At 40.0% G+C, this 20976-nt stretch overlaps 1 protein-coding gene across 2 annotated transcripts in view; it reads right to left on the bottom strand.

The window, feature by feature from the left end:
• FAR2 (fatty acyl-CoA reductase 2) overlaps positions 1–20976 on the bottom strand; it is a 113849-nt gene that overhangs the window by 21883 nt on the left and 70990 nt on the right. For both annotated transcript variants that reach the window (XM_036252853.1, XM_036252854.1), the window contains 3 exons: positions 19929–20156; positions 4903–5078; positions 2528–2707 (listed from right to left, as the gene is read on the bottom strand). In XM_036252853.1, the coding sequence (XP_036108746.1) occupies positions 2528–2707; positions 4903–5078; positions 19929–20117 (545 nt within the window). In that variant the 5' untranslated portion in view covers positions 20118–20156. The remainder of the gene's footprint in view (positions 1–2527; positions 2708–4902; positions 5079–19928; positions 20157–20976) is intronic.

Raw genomic sequence — 20976 nt, 5'->3', positions numbered from 1 at the left:
AAATTTCCATCTGATATAGGTTGTTGAAACAGTCATGAACAATGAAGTAGTAGGTGATGGGTTGCTGGGCTTTGTTCAAAGTGTTATCCAAAACACTAACACCTAGGTTTTATTTGAAGTTTAAGAAGAAAAAGTGGGTTATCAGAAACAGGGATACTATTTGATTTTATAGTTGTTTTACACATAAGACTTCACATCCAAGAATATCAACTTGCTATGGAATTCTGTCGTCTCTTCTTGTGTTTGTCAAAACAAACCAACAATCAATCCCCACAGCCAGAACAGTGTGGACAGTGATTATCTAGTGCTGTCAGAGAGTTTCACTCATTCAGCAAATATTGAGTCCCTGTTATGTGCTGGCGCTGGGGAGCAAGAAGGAGCCAGCCACCGTCCCTCCCTTGAGAAGCTTATGGTCTAAAAACAAGCAGACATTTAGAATGAGCATGGGCTACCCTGGGGCCACTGAAGCCTGAGCAGTTCCAGGGGAGGCTCTGACGCCTGAAGCAGAGGTGAAGTCCTCTTTAGGAGCAGAAACATGAGAAGCCAAGGCAGGTAGCATGAGAGAGACGAGTAATTCCTCTGTGTGACTGTAGCACAAATGTAAGGGGAGGCGAGAGATGCAGTTGAACAAGTGGTTCTGAACATACAGTTTTGAATCGATAAATGGTGGTTATGACTTCCCCCGTTGTTGTTGATGTTGTTGTTTTTTAAATACCTAAGTTCCTTAATTGCATTCAAAATGTATTCTGCTGAGATAAAATATAATTTCATTCCTAGTTCTGTTTGGCTGCATATTTATTTAAATAATTGTTCCCTGTGGTGAGCAGTAAATGATAGAAACATACATTTTGTACAAGTGTCAATGACAGTCCGATCCTAAATCATGGAGCAATTACCTGCTTTCATGGGTTGACATAAGCGGGGGAGTGTGGGAAATGCTGAACGCCTGCAGATAAATCAACACCTCCTTGGAAGGTGAGTTTATTCCTCTTTGAAATCTAGGGGTGTCGAGTGTCTGGACACGGTTTGGGAGGGAGGAAATTGTATGAAGTACCTGGAGAAACCTTCATGGTGGGTGAACTGAGGATTTCACGCCTCTCGCTTTTCCCTGGTGCACTCTGAGACTTCGGTGCTGCCTCAGACTGTGCCATAACCTGTCAGGTGTCAGAGGGTCAGCCGTGGACCGAGTCTGTGGAGTCTCAGTGCCAGGGTCTAGAATCAAAGGAAGCCTTCCATTTCCTGGGCATATCAGTATGTAAGCACCGTGTGTACCAAGAGGCAGCACTTTAAGGAGGCAGCTCGCTGACAAACAAATCTATTCCTCCCTAAAAATGCCCGGAGGCTGTAGACATGACCATCCTGCCCTAATGTTGGGCATCAGAGTGTGTTTTCTAGATCTATTCTGACAAACTCTGCACTCTGAGAGGTTTTTTTTCCCCAGTTAAGCAAAGCATGATTTATTAGCAGCTTTAAGTAACCTCCAGGTCCTTTAAATGACTTTCATTTTTCTTTGTCCTGGATATTTTTTATGACAGGTAAAAATATCTATTCTCAGAGCTACAGGAGATAAAAATGTTTGCCCTGAAGGGAATGAACTCTTGATTTAGTCAAAACTTCATTTTAAAGATTATATCTTAGATGGAAATGCACAGTCTTTCATGACATTAAAATTTGGCAAATTCACCGTGAAATAGTCTTATTTTCTCTGCCATAATACTTTTTATGCAGAGTAAAAAATAAATAAACGAACAAGGTTAACTTAGTAAATGGAGCAGAAGAACAAAGAAGCAGAAAGCAGAAACATACTTATGCTGAGGCTGGGGCCTCAGGATAAAGAGGTTCCTGTTAGTTGGCAAGAAGAAAAAAATGCTACATATTCTTTCTCCTGTACAATAGGAAAGTAAGGAAAGTATATCTTGGCCAAACAGGTTAAGAGACTGACTCCTGCCAGATCTGGAAAAAATTCCTCTTCTCTGTTAGTTTTTCTGTTTTAACCTTTTTATTATCTGCTACTGAAAGCCCCCTAACACTGCAATAATTGCTTGTGTTGATCTGTTTATCACCACAACTATAAGATGGGCACTATTATTAGCCCCATTTTACAATGAAGGAACTGAAGCTCAGAGAGGCCAAGGAACTTGCTCAGCATCACAGAGCCAGTAAGTTGCAGAGACTAAAGTTGAACCCTTGTCGGTCTGACCCCAAACCCTGTCTTCTGAACTTTCATACTATACACTATATTTTCTCTAGTGATAATGCTGCGTTCTTTAAGAAATAAGAAACCGCCTCTATGTAAAGTCTCCCCCAAGTACCTGATTCAAACCTAACCTACTTAACAAGACTACACTACTGAACTAGACCTAGGGATGGAAGGAATAGCAGGGACAGGGCAGCTAAAGCTAGCACCATTTCAAAGCACCTTGTTTCAAGGGTGTTCCACTGTGTCACCTCATTAATGAATGACGACAAAGAATCCGTGAGAACAACAATCTGCCCAGCCCCGTCCCCCTCATTTGATGCAACTTACTCCATCGAGTCGATGATTTTTTTTGGCTCCACCGGGCACGGATAGACAACTTCGTCGATGTGCTTCAGGTTACAGTTGGAGAAGGCAGTAGAGAGGTGTATGAAGGCTTTGAGCTTTGGCATCTGACTGGCCATGAGCAAGAGCTTCTGGGTGGCGATGACATTAAGTTGCACAGCATGTCTAGAGAGAATTAAACAGAAGGAAATACAGCTGGCCTGTATCATGCTTCAAGGTAAGTCACGAGCACGGCTTTCAAAGTCCGGGTCAAGCATGCTACAATCGCTGCTCCTAGCATTGCTCTGAAGTCCCAGCCTTGCAATTAGGAAAATAAAATTAACAGATATAAATAGTAACAGATATGAAGGCAGTCACAAACTCAGGGTCAGATTCTATAACTGTATGTCTGGAAAACAAACAGAAGCAACTAAAAAAAAATCTTGGATGACCAGTAAGATAATTCAGTAAGGTGTCCATTTATAAAACTTATGTGAAAGAAAACTAGCTTTCTTGTATAGAAACAACAATTAGAGAATTAGAGAATACAATTGAAGAAAGACACATTCAAAATTCAACATTTAAAAATATTTCAAATTAATAATAAATGAATCGACTCTATATTAAAAAATGATAAAACTCTATTACGGGTCATGACAGAAAAAATTGAATAAATAGAAAGACATATATTGTTCCTGGATAGGAAGAACAAATGTTTTAAATATGTTAACTTTTATTAAATGAATCCACATATTCAAAGGAATCCAATAAAATTTCCAACCCTTTGAAAAACCTGGCAAAAATTGTATGTTTAATCCAGAAGTATAAGCAGGTGAGAATAGTCAAGAACATCCTATTTAAAAAGAACGATGTGTGTATACTTGCCTAATAAAATAAAAATTGCAGTAATGAAAATACTATGATGTAGAAAGAGAAAAGTCTAATTAATGAAACTAAATAAGGAGTTAAAAATGAGAATTTAATATGTTTCCTTTCAAATAAAGAGTGAAAATAAACCATTTAATAAATGTTTCAGAAGTAACCATCTGTTAGAAATAATAAAAAAGGTTACTCTGCATTTATATCTACATCACTTTTCTTTCTATAAAACTTTCCTGACTACTCATTCCTCTTTATAGCTAAATACATTTTAAATAGGTCAAGATTGAAATGTAAAAATGAAACAATAAAATACTAGAAGAAATTCAAGTAACTGCATAAATAAGAAAAACAAAGTTAAGGACAAAGGATAAACTGTTAAAGTATTTGGAACCTTATAAAAAACAAAGAATTGCTAAATCTTTCAAGAAGTATTAAAATTTATAGGGAAAAAAATGTTTCAAAAGAAAAATAGGACAAAAACATGGATAGGTATTTTACAAAAGAATAAAGTGTCAATCAACATTTAAATATACAATGCCATTTCCATTATCATGTTGACAATGTTAAAAAGAATTAAAGAATTATAATACAGTATTGTTGTTGGTTTCAGAACAAGCATTCATGGGCATAGGGACAATGTAAATTGATGATACCACATTTTGAAGAGCAATTGAGCATTACATAACAAAATATAAACTGTTTATAATCTGGGCACATTTGATACATATCTAACACTTCCACTTCTGGAAATTTACCCAAAGGGAAGCACTCAAGGGTGAAAAAAACAAAAACAAAAAAAAACATGTATGCACAGAGATGTTCATTGCAGAGTTGTTTACAATAGTGAAAAAATTAAACAATCAAAAAAATGTCCACCAATACAGAACTGGTCGAATATATTACATATGTGTGCAATGGAATATCATGTAGTCATTACATATTATAGAAGAACGTTCACTGACAATGAAAGATAACACAAATATAATTGAGTGGTTAGCAAACCACTCTCGATATGATGACATTTTTTTTTTCCTCACCCGAGGACATTTTTTCATTTTTTGTTCAGATAGAGTGGGAAGGAGGGAGAGAGAGAGAGAGAGAGAAACATCGACGTGAAAGGGACACATGGAGTGGCCGCCACCTGCACAACCAACCAGGGCCAGGGACAAACCACAACCGAGGCACGTGCCCTTAGCGGGAACTGAACCCAGTCTCTCTGGACCGCAGGTCGACGCTCCAATCACTGAGCCAAACCGGCCAGGGCTTGATATGATGACATTTTAATAAATTTGAACATACATCTGTTTTATTATGGATGCATAAAGAAAAATTGGAATGAATGTTCTCCACAATACTAAATGGTTAGCTCCAGAATGTGAGGTTTTGGAGTTTTATTCCTTTGTATTTTTCTCACTAAGAATATCATTTTGTTAAAAGCAGAAACCATAAAGAAACTTGCACACGAGTACGCACAGCTGTGAGAGGGGAACAGGAAGTACCTCAGATGGTCATCAAAGCGCACGGTGGCAGCACAGTGGAAGATGATGTCTGTGCAGGACAGGAGCTCCTGCATGTCCTCCTTGCTGATGGCCAGGTCACTGTGGTTGAGGTCTGATTTGATGGCTCTGATCTTCTCATGCACATTTGGACAGACTTCTTTGACTTTCTCAAACAGCTAAAACATAAATATAAATCCATATACAAAGATCAGCATCACCATCACCTGTTCTTGTTCTCACTGACTTGTTCCATTATAATTCTCAAAAACTGGTTTTAGTTGTAAGGTCACTCAGAGAAGGTATCTCTCCTCAAGAGCCATTTGCTTAATTTCATGCAATTCAAAGTCAGTTTGGTGTAATTCCTGCTCCTCATAATTTGATAAAGATTTGAAAAAGTCAGTTCCAACAACCAGTAAAAACTGCATTTTGAACCTTCCTGCAGAGTGAGTGAAAGTAAGTTAAATATATCCTGCCCCATCCCCTTTGCCCTATAAGGCATCTCTGTGTTTATACATGGACTGTTGCTATTTTGCACTGGAAAATAGTGTTTTCAGTGCAAAATTACCAGCCTTTACATAGCCTTTATAAATGATCAGTCTTTACAGAGTCTCATGAGCACAAATTTGAAACAGCTTGTTTAACTGGCCAGATTAACAAGATGTCCTAGCAGCAGAAACATAATTAGAAACAATTTAAGCAAATTTGTAATGGGTAAAACAAATACAAATTTTATATTGTCTCTTTCTAATATAAATGGCAATTATTGCCTAGCAAGATAATTACATGAGCTCATGAACTTTTCATGGAATTGTAATTGATTTTTTAAAATATTCTAATTTAAAAAGGGAAAAGGAAAGCTGCTCTAGCTTTTATTCCAATGGTTCACGTGGATGGAAGTCTCTGCTTCGCCTCCGCACAGAAGTGCTTAGATTACATTGGTGTTTTCCCTGTTGTCAGGAAATGCAATATTAATAAAATGATCTTGGTTCCAACCGATTTTGATAAAATAAAATTTCACTGAATTATTTGTATGATATGTTACTAGCGAGGAAAAGGAAAGTAAGGTTGGATCTTTAGAAAGGTTAATAGCAGAGAAAATTCACCTGTAGTTTTTATCGTGATGTAGTAGCAGAGACAGTCCTAACCCTTCGATGGAGAACGTTTTCATCTATTCCTTGATCTTTAGTAGCAGGGTTCTTATCTCTGTGAGAGAGCTACCCTAGGCTTTTTTATTGGGTAATAAGTAGTTGATCTCAGGTAGTCAGAGGAATCACGTCTCATTTGCATCAGGCAAGGCCACATTCAGAGGCCATCCTGGGAATTATATGAAGGTGATTAGGGAAGGAAATTAAATCCACATATGGCCAAGTTCATGTACTCTGTCTCTAAGCCACTGTTTTTCTGCAAGGTAGGGTCAGCTGTTTCCATGGGGTGTTACTGCAATTCTAAAAATATTCAGAAATTAGGAAAAGTCTTCAATGCTTTATCCACATCTGGTATCAAAATGCCTGAGGGACATTTTCAACAAAGGTCATTCTGGCTCTTCCAGAAGATATTTTACAGCTCTTTAATCTTGATGGATCCTAGCATGCTAAATATGTTTTTCATGGTCAAATGTTTTCCTTCATATAGTTTATCTTAATTGCACAACAAATATATATTGGATTTTTTGGATAAGTTTATCTAAAATCTGTATAATTCCCCCCCCCCTTTTATTTTATTTTTTGTTCATTATGTTCCACAAATGAATAAGATCATGTGGTAATGTGGTGCTTGTCTTTCAATTCCCCCCCCCCTTTTAAATAACTAAATTTGTAGAAGGTTCTCTTTTGATTCTGCACAGTCGATTTTATTCATGAAAAATTTATCTAAGGTTCTGTGGAGTTTTTTGACTTTGACCTGTGATAACTTTTTACTTGACAGCAAGAAGAGGAAGATGACCTCAGTGTCCACCCTTCTAGCAGTGGGTTTCCTCACATATGATGTAAGCTGCTATGCATAGATTTTCTTTTTCTTTAGGTTTTCATGACTCTGAAAACAGAGGATACTTCATACCATGTTGTACCTCAGACAACCAGTGCAGTATTGAACAGCACCCAGATACTAATTTACAACATTACTGCTCTAGGATATAATTACTATTTCAGGAAATGATGACTCAATCTATATTTTATATATTGATTTATGATTTCAAATGAGAGGACATATTTGAATGAACATAGTCCAATTTAAAAAGTCTGAGTTTTCTGATCCAAATAATAGATGGTTGTGGTGAGTCAAAATAAATCAATGACTTAGCTGCATTATATGACATGCCTTGTCTGAATCTCACCATACTCTTTTAATTTTGAATTAAACAACACTTTAAATCCTCCCACATCCTACACAGAGTGCTAGATATTATAGCCGACTGCCATACAACAGGTCAGTACTTTTAGGTGAGTATTTTGCAAGATATTATCCACCAATCAAACTGCATGGGAATCACTAGTATGCATATTAAAAATGTATATTCCTGGTCTCCATGAAATAACCTGAAGAAGATGCAGATAAGTAAAAAATTATTTCATGGATTGGAAGAATCAATATTATTTAAAATGTCTATACTACCTAAAACAACCTGCAAATCCAGTGCAACCCCTATCAAAATTTCAATGGCATTTTTCAAAGAAATAGAACAAATAATCCTAAACATTTTATGGAATCACAAAAAACCTGAATAGCCAAAGCAATCTCGAGAAAGAAGAACAAAGTTGGAGGCATCATGCTCCCTGATTTCAAACTATATTACAAAATTGTAGTATTTAAAACAATATGTTATCGGCACAAAGACAGACACATAGGTCAATCAAACAGAATAGAGAGCCCAGAAATAAATCCATTCATATATGATCAATTAATTTACAATGAAAGTACCAAGAATATACAAAGGGAGAAGGACTGTCTCCTTAATAAGTAGTGTTGGGAAAACTGGACAGCTGCATGCAAAAGAATGAAACTGAAACATCTGATACCATTCCCCAAAATTAGGTTAAATGGATTAAGGGCTTGAATGTAATACCTGGAATCATAAAACTCCCAGAAGAACATAAGTGTTAATTTCCTTGACATAGGTCTAGGCAATTTAAAAAATCTAACTCAAAATCAATAAAAGAATAAAAGAAATAAGTGGGACTTCTGCACAGAAAAGAAACCAGCAAAAAAAATGAAAAGGTAACCTACTGAATAGAAAAGTACATTTGCAATCATATGTCTGACAAGGGACAAATATTCAAAATATATAAAAAAATATATACAACTCAATACCAAAAATCAGATTAAAAACTGGGCAGAAGATATGAATAGACATTTTTCCACAGATGACATACAGATGGCCAATAGACACATGAAAAGATAGTCAATATCATTAATCACCAGGGAAATGTAATTCAAAACCACAATGAGATATCGCCTCATACCTGTTGGAATGGCTACTATCAAAAAGGCAAGAAATAAAAAGTACTGGTGAGGATGTGGAGAAAAGGAAACCCTGGTGCACTGTTGCTGGGATTGTAAATTGGTGCAGCCACTATGGAAAATAGTATGGAGAGTCTTCAGAAAATTTAAAACAGCCCTGGCCAGTTTGGCTCAGCGGTTAGAGCGTCGGCCTGCGGTCCGAAGAGACCCGGGTTCGGTTCCCGCTAAGGGCACGTACCTCGGTTGCAGTTTGTTCCCGGCCCTGGTTGGTCGTGCGGGTGGCAGCCACTCGATGTGTCCCTTCACGTCGATGTTTCTCTCTCTCTCTCTCCCTCCCATTCTATCTGTACAAAAAATGGAAAAATATCCTCGGGTGAGGATAAAAGAAAAAAAAAAAATTTTAAAACAAACCTATCATATGACCCAGCAATCCCATTTCAGGGTATTTATCCCAAAAAAGCAAAAACACTAACTTGAAAAGATATCTCTCTCCCATGTTCATTGCAGCATTATTTACAGTAGCCATGATATGGAAGACAACCTAGGTGACCATTGATGGATGAATGGATAAGGAAATTGTATATATATATATATATAATGGAATATTATTCTGCCATAAAAAGGAATGAAATTTTGTCATTTGTGACAACATGGGTGAACCTCAAGGACATAATCTTAGTAAAACCAGTCAGACAGAGGAAGACAAATACCATATGATCATTCTTATATGTGTAATCTTAGAAAACAAATGCTCATAATACATAGAACAGATTGGTGATGCCAGAGGCAGGAACTGGAGGTTGGGAGAAGTGGGGGGAGGGGTACATTTTAAAAAAATAAATCAATCAGTCCAGCTGGTGTGGCTCAAGTGGTTGAGTGTTGACCCATGCACTAAGAGGTCGCCGGTTCAATTCCTGGTCAGGACACATGTCCAGGTTGTGGGGGCATGCAGGAGGCAGCCAGGTGATGTTCTCTCTCGTTGATGTTTCTATCTCTCTACCCCTCTCCTTTCCTCTCTCTCTAAAATCAATAAAGGAAAAAAAATAAATAAATAAATCAAACTACCAATCCTGTGAGGTAGGTGTTATTATTTACATTTTAAAATTTAGATAGCTGAGCCATACAGAATTTAGGTTCTTGCAGAAGCTCTCATTACCAATAAGGAACATAATCTCAATTAATCCTCAGGTATTTGTATCCCCAAGCCTTTGTCAGCAACCTTAGCACACGGGCGCGCATGCACACACACACAGAGTACATTCCTGGACCCACTAAATAAGAAATTACTGGGGTATAAATCAGGAGTTTGCATTTCACATCAAGTTCTCTAGTTGATTTTAATTGATCCCAAGATGAGAACTACTCTAGTTGGAGTGATACCACAGATAATTAATGATGAACAAATACCATTTCCCTGTATAACTGTCCAGGGCAGCTACAAGGTATTAGTGGTTTTCAAACTGTAGGCATAAGACTAATCTGGGGACTGGTTATGAATGATTTCGATACTCCACCCTCAGAGACCTTAACTTGATAGGTTTGGTATGTGACCCAGGAAGTTCTTAACTAGCTCTCCAGGCAGGTCTGATAGTGCAGGTATCGTACTTGGAGAAACACTGACTCTGAAAAGTCATGTCCATTTAAAGCCAGGGCTTCAATTTACACCTCTGGTTTTTAACTCATCAATTCTTGTTCATCTATGCTTGATGGTGCCCAGTTCATTGAAAGGACTCAACTTTTGTTTATTAAATTAAGATTAATTACTGTAAGAACACTAATAGAATCACGAGTGGGAGCTTGATTCCTGAAATTGGTTACCAGCTCTTTTGCATTGGTAGGACGAAAGACAGCAGATAACTGCTGCTAAAAGAAGACACCCTGGGCTCCTCTGTATACTCAAGGACAGCAAGAACCTCTCAGAGCTGAGCAGACCCCCTTCTGCTGTAATAACGACAAGCCCGGAGGCCAGACGCAATGATGCCGATGGACCCTCAACAGACATCGGCTCTTCTGAAAGTTTCTTTTTCGAATATGAGTGAGACATTAATTAAAGGTAAGAAAAAGTAGATGGAATCAAAATGAGTGAAGAAAAATATAATTTCAAAAATTTCACTGAAGCCTCACCAATGAAGAACTTAATATAATTATTTTAGATTCTAAGGGTTTATCTTCTCCCTTCTCATATATTCTTTATTTGATGGCATAAAACAGAGAAGGTAGAGAGCTGAAGAAGTCCTCGCCATTTAGGAAAACTCAAGCCAAGGGACTGCTGCTTTTCCGTTCGTGAAACCCTGTTCTTGGCAGGAGCAGGGCACATTTCTGTGGCCGCTGGCATTTATACTGTGCTTTTGAAACAATGTAGAGGTCCTGAACTTGGAGTTCTACAATCCTCACGACCTCACTTTGGAGGTATTCACAAAGAGGTTTGATCACTGTTTCCTGGGGACCACTGAAGCTAACTGAATCTTTTTTTTTTTTTTTTTATCCTCACCCGAGGATATTTTTCCATTTTTTGTACAGATAGAGTGGGAGGGAGAGAGAGGAAGGGAGAGAGAGAGAGAAACATCGATGTGAAGGGACACATCGAGTGGCTGCCACCCGCACGACCAACCAGGGCCGGGGACAAACTGCAACCGAAGTACGTGTCCTTAGCGGGAACCGAACCTGGGTCTCTCTGGACCGCAGGCCGACGCTCTAACCGCTGAGCCAAACTGGCCAGGGCTAACTGAATCTTTTATAATCATGAGAGTTTTTCATCTTTATTCAGTTTACTGAGTTCCTCTCTTCAACTATATTATTTAGTCCCTAAAACCCACAAATATTTGCTTAATATTTTAATTTAGTAAAAAAAGTCACCTGGCTGGTGTGGCTCAGTGGTCAGGGCACATGCCCAGGCTGTGGGCCCCATCCCCAGTAGGGAGCAAGCAGGAGGCAGCCAATCGATGTTCTCTCTCATCGATGTTTCTATCTCTCTCTCCCTCTCCCTTCCTCTCTAAAAATCAATAAAGAAAAAAAATTTGTTTAAAAAAAAAATAGTAAGGTCCCTTAAACAAAAGGGCAATCTTTGTAAATTGTCTGGTGCCCTGAAGCAAAGAAGAACCTGTAACATTTATCAGAGAAATTTTAAGAGTGCTGAGTAAAAGCAAACCAATGGATTGTGCAAGTTAGCTCTCAAACAAAAAATTCTTATTTAAAAAGGGTATAATCGCCCTGGCCAGTTTGGCTCAGCGGTTGGAGCGACGGCCTGCGGTACAGAGAGACCCGGGTTCGGTTCCCGCTAAGGGCACGTACCTCGGTTGCAGTTTGTCCCCGGCCCTTGTTGGTCGTGCGGGTGGCAGCCACTCGATGTGTCCCTTCACATCGATGTTTCTCTCTCTCTCTCCCTCCCGCTCTATCTGAACAAAAAATGGAAAAATGTCCTCGGGTGAGGATAAAAAAAAAAAAAAAAAAAAAAAAGGGTATAATCTAAGTTGAGAACAATGAAACGCAAATAAGTTCAAGTAAGTTAAGAAATAAAACCTATCATGCCCAATATAAAGATTTAAAAAATTGCCCTGGCCGGTTTGGCTCAGCAGTTGGAGTGTTGGCTCGCAGTCTAGAGAGACCTGGGTTCGGTTCCCGCTAAGGGCACGTACCTCGGTTGCAGTCCCTCTCACATCGATGTTTCTCTCTCTCTCTCTTCCTCCCTCTCCCCCTCTCGCTCTATGAATGCAAAGAGTGTCCTCAGGTGAGGATTAAAAAAAAATTTACGAAATGTTATGATTTGTTTAGTTCATTAATAACTCCCTTAAGATATAAAAAATTAACCTAGACAGTCTAATTGCTTAATGAGGACAATTTCTTTAGGACCATAGGCACTATGGTGTGGCAGCGTGGCGATCAAACTTGGGCATATAGCAGGGTTGCCTGGGCAGTTGTTTTCAAAAACAAAAACCACAAACCCAGATGTCCTGACTGGAGATGTGGCCTCCACAGCTCTGAGTTGAAGCTTGGGTGCCTGTGCTTTGTACAATCTCTCTAGTGAGTCTGATACACTCCGAAGGTGAGAACCACTGGTGTACTGGAAAGATCAGTCAGGCTCTTGGAGTCAGGAAGGCCAGGTCTTGAATCCTAGTTCTATCATTTACTAGCTGTGTGACGGGAAAATTATTCACCTCTTAGGGCCTCAGTCCTTTGGGTGCATATTCATCTACAATTCTGATCACTGGACCATCTCATTATATGATCTCAGAGAACTAATGATTCAGCAGATACTCTGCTATTGTTAAACACAATTTTTGCATTTAACAAGATTTTAGTTTACTTTACATAAGAGGCAGCACAATGTTGAGTTCATCGTCTTGTTAATGCTTTGCTCCCACACCAAAGGCCAGTTTTGCGAAGTATTTTTTGGAGGATTAAATACCTGGTTAGAAGCAGCAATATCCTAGGGGAGGCAGTGCCATACAGTGGGGCAAAGTATGGGCTTTTTAGAGATGAAAGAACTGAATGAAATCTGCTTTGTCATTCCCTGGATAGGTATCAACTTTTTTGGATTAATTTCCCATCTGTTGAGGTAGCAATGAGACATACCGGTTTTCTGAGGATTGAATAGGGTAATGAAAGTCAGATGTCTAGCATAGTGCCTGCGACTTATTAGGTTCCTAATAATAGAAAAACTCCCTTTCTGCTTCCGTAGCAATACTCCATTTTCCAAAGTTGCTAATCTGACAGCAACGTGTGCATGTGCGTAGGGTCACCTCAAGGTTTCTGGTTATTCTAGGTGACTCAGATCCCTCTGAAAACAGTGTATTACAGAGTCATGTTGAATCTTGTGGCTTGGTGACTTTTTGAGTGAAGTTAGTACAGGCAATTTGAAACTTTAAGAAAAAAAGACTTGATGTGAGTGGAAACAAGTTAAAAAAAAGGAAAGAAGCGGGATACGTGAAATCATGCCAGAGACTGAATTAACGCGTGAATGATATTGTAAAAGAAAATAAGACACTGAGAAAATAAATTGCTTTCGCTTCTCTGACCTTTAATACTGAAACAGGACTAAATCAATTTTTAAATTTTGTTCCCTTTATTTCTTGAAAGAAAGGAAATGGCCCATAGGGGAGGGGCTTAACACGCTCCAGCGAACTTGAGCTGAGTAACTGTTCAACTGAAAACCAGGTACATTCTTCAAAGTGTGTGTTTGTTAGTCACGGAAAATTCCTGGCAAGATTATATTCCCCCTAGTTGTCCCAAGTTCATAGAAGTTTCTTGCTTTTTGTGGAATCATTAGTTTTTCAGGGAAAAAAAAGAGTAATGGAACAAAACTGGCTTTGGGGATTTAGAATATAACTGTGTTTCAGGTTGCCTTTGCCTTATGTAGAGATTTAACAGAACCATTAATGTCAATCAGAAATTCATTTTTAGAAGTGGGGATAAGCACCTTCTTAAGCAAGGTAGTGAGGACCAAGCATGAAAATGTTTGTTTTTGTTTTCTCCTTATCAAAGAGTCTTTACAGATTAACAAGGAACATTACATAAAATGAAATTAACATTTCAGTTGGGTGTTTCTTAATACTCAACAAGGTAAGATTGTTGGCCTTTTCTTTGCAAAGTGATATTGGTTCAGAATTAATTTTTTCAGTTCAAAGTTAAATGGTCTAAATGCATTATTTTTCCTCTTAAGGATTAATTTATCTAATGTCTTCCAGAAACTGCCAAACAGTGATAGTCTTGCAAAAGGACTCAATGAACTCATTAAAGTTTACCATCTTCTATTGTCTTAAATCCAGTCAGTTCTGGGCCTGTGTGTGACCCTGCATGATTCATTATGGAAAAGCTCCCCAGAGTATTTCAAAGTTGACTTATTTCAGAATCAACTGAGGGCTCACTGAATAATTCACATATTCCAGAGAAGCTGACTTGAACTCTCCAGTTCATCCTGCCAAGCTTCCCTTTGTTTATAAATCCCCTTTCTGGTTGCATCATACAGGATAAGCCCTTCCTGGAAACCGTGACTTGTGCCTGGTCTCCTCAGATGACACTCCAAACCCAGCGGCATCTCTACGTAACCCTTCCCTTGTCTGGTTACTACAGCTTACTAGGAAAATCCCACCCATTTTTGGTATTCTCTCAAAGAAACAATTTTTAGATTCTGACCTCACAATCACTCTTAATTAACTACCTCACTCTTAATGTAATTTCAACTACTTGGGGTTTATTTTTCAGGTATGGATTTTGTCTTCTTGAGGTTTTCTTAAAGAGTTATTCAGGCCCAGCTGGTGTAGCGCACTGGCTGAGCATTGTTGACCCATGCACCAAGAGCTCGCGGGTTAGATTCCATGCCCAGGTTGTGGGCCTGATCCCCAGTGGGGGGCATGCAGGAGGCGGCCAATCGATGTACTCTCTCATCGATGTTTCTAGCTTGCATGCGCTCTTTCTCTCTCTCTTTTCCTCTCTCTCTAAAATCAATAAAGAAAATATATGTTTTTAAAAAAAGAGTCATTCACAGTTATGGCCACGTTAAGATCCTCAATAGACATACATGGAACATGATTGTTGTGGGGGAAAAAAAACCCCATATCATTAAGGCACTAAAGAACCTCAAAATAGTCTCAATATTTCTTTGAATTTCACAACTGCAATGCTTATTTGCAACTACTTATCTGTTATAGTGGGGAACATCCACGTTTTGTTAAGCAAAGCCATAGTCAAGATAGCAAAATAGATAAAATATCAATTTCTCTACCCGAAGCTGTTTTGGTTACGATGGAAAGCTGGTTGACTCATAATTAAATGAGCCTGTTTTTCATAGGGAAGCACCTGAGAAACCTAGGCACCACCAGTTGAAAAGTATGGGTTGTGGTGAGCATGTTCACATTGCAAAACATGAGACCTGGCTTTTTCTTCTTAAAAGCTTCTCAGATTTTGTGAATGAAACAAAATGTTGTTGTTGATTTTTTTAAGACAATGCTTGGAATTAGAGGTGGGTGAAGGGAGGAGAAGAAGGATAAAGGGGGGATAAATTGTGATGGAAGGAGACTTGACCTGGGGTGGTGAACACACAATACAATACACAGATGATGTATTAAAGAATTGTACACCTGAAACCTATATAATTTGATTAACCAATGTCACCCCAATACATTCAGTAAAAAATTAAATTAAATTTTAAAAAGCACATATTCCCTTAGAATCCCCTAAGACATACAGCTAAGGGGCCAGAAAATAACATGACAGGCAGTCACGGGGCCAGACAATATTGCAAGAGGCAGCTGCTGACAACCAGAGGCAGCTTCCCAGCGGGGCACTGTCTGGAGAGTCACCTGCTACTGCAAGAGGAAGTCCTATCCTGAGAGGCAGCTACCCAGCCAGGAGCTGTCATGAGAGCCAGCTGCAGAGCCCAGACCATGTTGTGACAGGCATCGACTAGGCTATTTCTGTGATAGGTAAGAATGGTAAGGGGAAAATACAATATGGAGACAAACAAAACACCCTTCCTTGGATTGTTGTTATGAGGACAAGAAAATCATCTGTCCTTTAGCAGACACTCAGTAAGTAGTTGTTATGATTATTATCACCATTACAATGCCAGTTTTGCAGGACTTGACTTTAGCATATTTCTTTGACAAGTGGAGTATTTCATGATTATTCAGTTTCTGGAACTGCCAGAGAGCTTCAGGTTATTTCTCTGAACCCTACCCTCCCATGTCAGATTTTCCTTCCTTCACACCAGCTCCTAAGGTCCTAACATGCCCCACCTCAAACTGCACCACAAACGATCTAACCTTGTAGAAGCTGTGATCTGAGTACTTCCTCAAACAAACTCCTCTGCATTAAGTTGCTATGCCCCCTGCCTCCTTTTCCTTCCTATCCCTCCACGCATTCTGGGCTGCTGAGGGATCCCTGAAAAGTCCAAAGGAAGAAGAAAAAGAAACTGGAGACAAGTGATGTGATTCTTCAACTATTTATGGTCAACTATTTACCTTTGTCCTTACTAAATCTACTTTTCACAAGTTAACAAAGCTTTGTGCTTCCTCCAGATTGAAGATTGATTGCAGTTTTGTTTTTTTTTAACACAATAAAATAATAGTGTTTCAAAGTACAACTTCTCAAGGTCTGACAGTTCATGAACTCATCAAGGAAGGTATGCAACTTGTCCAACTTGTTTTCAAACCACTAATTTAGAAAATACCTCATAAGTGACATAATCAAAATATCAACCCCAAACCAAAAGTATAAGCACTACCCAACTGAATCCCTTTTAAAATAAGGTAGGTACTGAGGAGGCAATGATGCCCAGTAGAAAAACTATGAAGTTTTGGATCAGAGATTGGAGTCTGAAATCCGGAATCCTAACTAGGTAGGCTGTTGTGAACCCTTTGCAAAACTGCCAAGTGTCTGAGCCCCAATCATCTCTGGATAAATAGGTAACAGCTACTTGGAAGAAGTCTGCTAACTATTAGAAATAAAACCCCGAAGTACCTACACGTGACAAATATTCTACATGCTGGAGGAGAAATCTCTTCAGCAATCCGTGGAATTCGCTCCTGGTTCATATTAATCCTTTCTTCTGGGGTCAGAAGAGACAGTTCTCTCTTTACATTAATGTATATTTCCTTTTCATTAACTCTTCCCACAGTGATCGTGAGAAACAATGGTGACTCCACCTTGAAGCTAATATAACATTCTGACTCCTGAATGAACCCGGAGCCCTGACTCCCCCTGGGCTGTGGGATGTACCTAAGAACTCTGGGCTGACTCGGGATTCCCATTAGTTCTGCCTCCAGAGCAAGACGCCCTCCGCGTTGCCCATGTCCCAACAGGCTCTGGGGTCAGAGCCTCCCAGCACCTGGTCCCTTGGCCCACCCAGCACCTTTCCCAGTGTGGGCGCACTGCTCAGGAGCGAGGAGAACACAGTCTGGGAGGGGAAGGCACTAAGATATCCAGGTCGTCTTTCAACACATGTATGTATCATTGTTTGTTTACTTATTCCTCTACTGTGGAGCATTCAGATTGGTTCCAGTTTTCCCTACTATAAATAATGCTACAATAAATATATTTGTAGAGTATTTGTGTGTCTCTGGTTATTTTTGTACAGTGCCACCTTAATTACCTTTGAGGGAAAGTGCTCAAGAATCTGCCATTAATCCAGATAGCTTTCCCTCCATTGATATATTCCTTTAAGTGCTCAGAAAATACTTAAGAAACTTAGTCATATGTGGTGAAATGGATCCTCTCTTCTGATTCTTGAGCCTCAGTTTTATGTATCAAGTGGATTAAAAACAGCCTTCCTTCCCAGGGTTCTCCCTCTTAGTGGTCTCCCTCTGAAAGCATGGAAACAGGAAGGGAGAGGTGGTCGCTGTCTAGACCATGACAGGAACGGAGCAGGTGTACGCATGTTGACACATAGAACAGAGGTGCTCTTGACCATGTTTCCTGAAGACACAGTGGGAGTCAAAGGCAAACTGGAATATTTTTATTTATTACCTTTTGAAGAAAAATATCCAAACCTCACATTCATGGTATTCTGAATCTACCTCAAGAACCCTGCATTACATAAGGTGGGTTGGAAATCCATACGCTGGCTGCAAAACGAAACAGCCATGTCTACTATGCAATGAAAGACCATTAGACAGATATAACTGAACAAAGCTGCTTGAAGAGAGATCTAGATTTTGATTTTATGCCACATCAGCCTTTAGGTCTTATTCTTTAGATGTCTTTCTTTTTTTATTGAGATATATATTTTAGAGAGAGAGTTAGAAACATTGATGTGAGATAGAAACATTGATGTGAAAGAGAAACATCAATCGACTGCCTCCTGTATGCCCCCTACTGGGGATTGAGCCCACAACCTGGGCATGTGTCCTGACCGCGAATGAAACCGAATTGAGACCTCTCAGTCTATGGGATAATGCTCAATCCACTGAGACACACCAGCCAGGCAGCCCTTGGGTCTTATTCTTAAGAACCGTTAGTTATGCCCTGGCTGGTTTGGTTCAGCAGTTGAGCGTCGGCCCGCGGACTGGAGAGTCCTGGGTTTGGTTCCCGCTAAGGGCACGTACCTTGGTTGCAGTTTGTCCCCGGCCCTGGTTGGGGTCATGTGGGTGGCAGCCAGTCGATGTGTCTCTCTCACATCGATGTTTCGCTCTCTCTCTTCCTCCCTCTCTCCCTCCCGCTCTATCTGAAGATTTTAAAAAATGCAGAAATGTCCTCAGGTGAGGATAGGGGAAAAAAGAAATAGAACCATTAATTATGATGCAGGCAGTATTGGTAGAGGAATAAGCGTGGTGGCCCTGGAGCCAGAGTACGGGGGTCTGAAGTCCGACTCTCCCATTTACTAGCTGCGTGACTTTGTTATCACTTCAGATCTTAGTTTTGCCATCTATAAAATGAGAGTATTAATAGCTATTACTTTACAGGGTTGTTGCAAAAATCAATGAGGGAAGGCATGGAAAACCGTTTAACTAGTGTCTGCTGTGTCCTAAGGACCCAGTAACTGTCAGCTATGATCTTGCCCACTGCTGAGTCAGGCCATGTGATACAGGGGAGGCTTTGCTGATGCTCTCAGTGGTCTGTACCCACATCTCATCTTGGTGTCAGCAGGTACACGTGACCCTGAAGGTTACTGGGCAGCAGTAATGAGTTGTGTTCTCAGATGCACATTAGATATTAGTATTGCTACACACTGAAAAAAAGGAGTTTATAAAAAGATACCTGGTTTAAATTTTCCGTTCTGCCAACATAAAGTGACCTTTCATATTACAAAGGGGTCTATGAACCAGATATATGCATATTTTTTCCTTTAGTTTTTAAAGGTAATCTTAGAAAGCTGTTGTCATTATTTCTATCTTAAATATTACAAACCAGAGCTCATGAAGTAACGTGATAACAAATTGGTAAGCTAGAATTTGCGCCAACATATGTTTGAGGCCAAAGCCTTCAAATTTATAATTAAACCATGAGAGGACATACATAAGATTTCTATAGAGAAATGAGAGTGTTTGAGACCCAAATGCTCACTCCCTTGTATATTTTATTTTCAGTGTGTTTCCCTTAGAACAACTTATGGGATAGTAGAAATATCAAGTTACCACCGATAAAGTATACAACTAATAAATATAAGATATATAACCTTGTGAACTTTAAATAACTAAACGTTTTACTGCATGGCTACTTAGTAATCATATTTGTTCTAAATATAATATAACAAATAGAATAGAATATAGACTATGGAATAGAATATCCAAAATTTAGGGGAAGAATACCTTAAATTTAGAAGAAAATTAGGGAAGAGCTTAGATGGACCTGTGATAGGTTTCATGCCTCGACAGTCTACTCTGGGAGTTTTAGCATTTTGATTCTTACTCAGCTACTTCCAGAACATCAATGATCTGCCTACTTGCCCTGGACAGAACCTAAGCGCCCCTTTCTTTCTTATGGGATAGCATGACAGACTTTCCAGAGTGTGGTTGCCGTCTTGTTTTGTCTCTTCCCCTCCATCTGCCCAGATGCCCTGGCCCTCGCTGGCAGTTTTGGCTGTAAGGGGACTGTCGTGTGTTCCCTTGCCCTGGGTCTCTTCCTGCGAGTCGTACCTTACTGTTTAAGATCTGGACAACCCTCTGCTGCAGTGTGTGGCCAGCCTTGGGTCTCACAAGGATATAAATGACTTTCAGGCCGGGGCAGGTGCGAAACAGCTTTTCCATCAAGACCTTGCCCAGAAAGCCGGTGGCCCCGGTGATGAGAATGGACTTGCCCTCGTAGAAAGCTGCAATCGTGGACATGATTCTTCGGCTCGTCTCTCACAGCACCACGAAGGGTTCCTGCAAAGGACGAGAAACAGCAGACGATTACGTCCTCGGAGTTCTAACATGCAGTCATTTCCAAGGCTGTGGGTGCTCGCAGGGTTTTGAAAGCAGAGAAAGGTTGGGGTGATGGCGTCACGGTTTGCTGGCAGCACGGTTCATTGAGATCCATATTTACTTTGCCCACTGTACATGCCTGACTTTATGCTGGGAACTGTGGGCAAGAAATGAGTACAACGTGGTTCTTGTTCTCAGGGAACTGCTCAGGGTCCAATGGGATTGTTATACGTGACGTGGAAGTACTAATACACCGGGGACACGGGGGAGGGGGGGTGCGGGGGGGGGCTGCGCGCAGGGCCGGGAAATGCCAGTGGCAGACTCCCGGGTGAAACTTGCAGGGAAGGCTCTTCCGAGCCAGAGACAGGAGAGGGCGAAGGTCTGGGGTGTGGTGTGGCTGCTGCGGGGGATAAAAGGAATCCAGGACTACAAGGATGTGAACGATAAGGCTAGGAGTGGCTCTGTAAACTGTCAAACTGAAACTTAGAACAGCTCTACGGTTTTATTAAATTATGTTGTAATTAGTATTTCATTGCAGCTTTTTAAAAAACATTCTCATCCGGCCGGTGTGGCTCAGTGGCTGAGCATTGACCCATGTACCAAGAGGTTGCCGGTTTGATTCCCAGTCAGGGCACATGCCCAGGTAGTGGGCCCGATCCCCAGTGGGCGGCATGCGGGAGGCGGCCAGTCGATGTTCTCTCGCATCGATGTTTTTATCTCTCTCTCCCTCTCACTCCCTCTCTCTAAAATCAATAAAGGAAAATAAATAAATACATAAAAA

This window comes from Molossus molossus, unplaced genomic scaffold (assembly GCF_014108415.1).
Source record: "Molossus molossus isolate mMolMol1 unplaced genomic scaffold, mMolMol1.p scaffold_m16_p_10, whole genome shotgun sequence".
Lineage (NCBI taxonomy): Eukaryota > Metazoa > Chordata > Mammalia > Chiroptera > Molossidae > Molossus > Molossus molossus.
The sequence above is the reverse complement of the archived record's forward strand: the minus strand, read 5'-3'. Positions and strand labels throughout refer to the sequence as shown.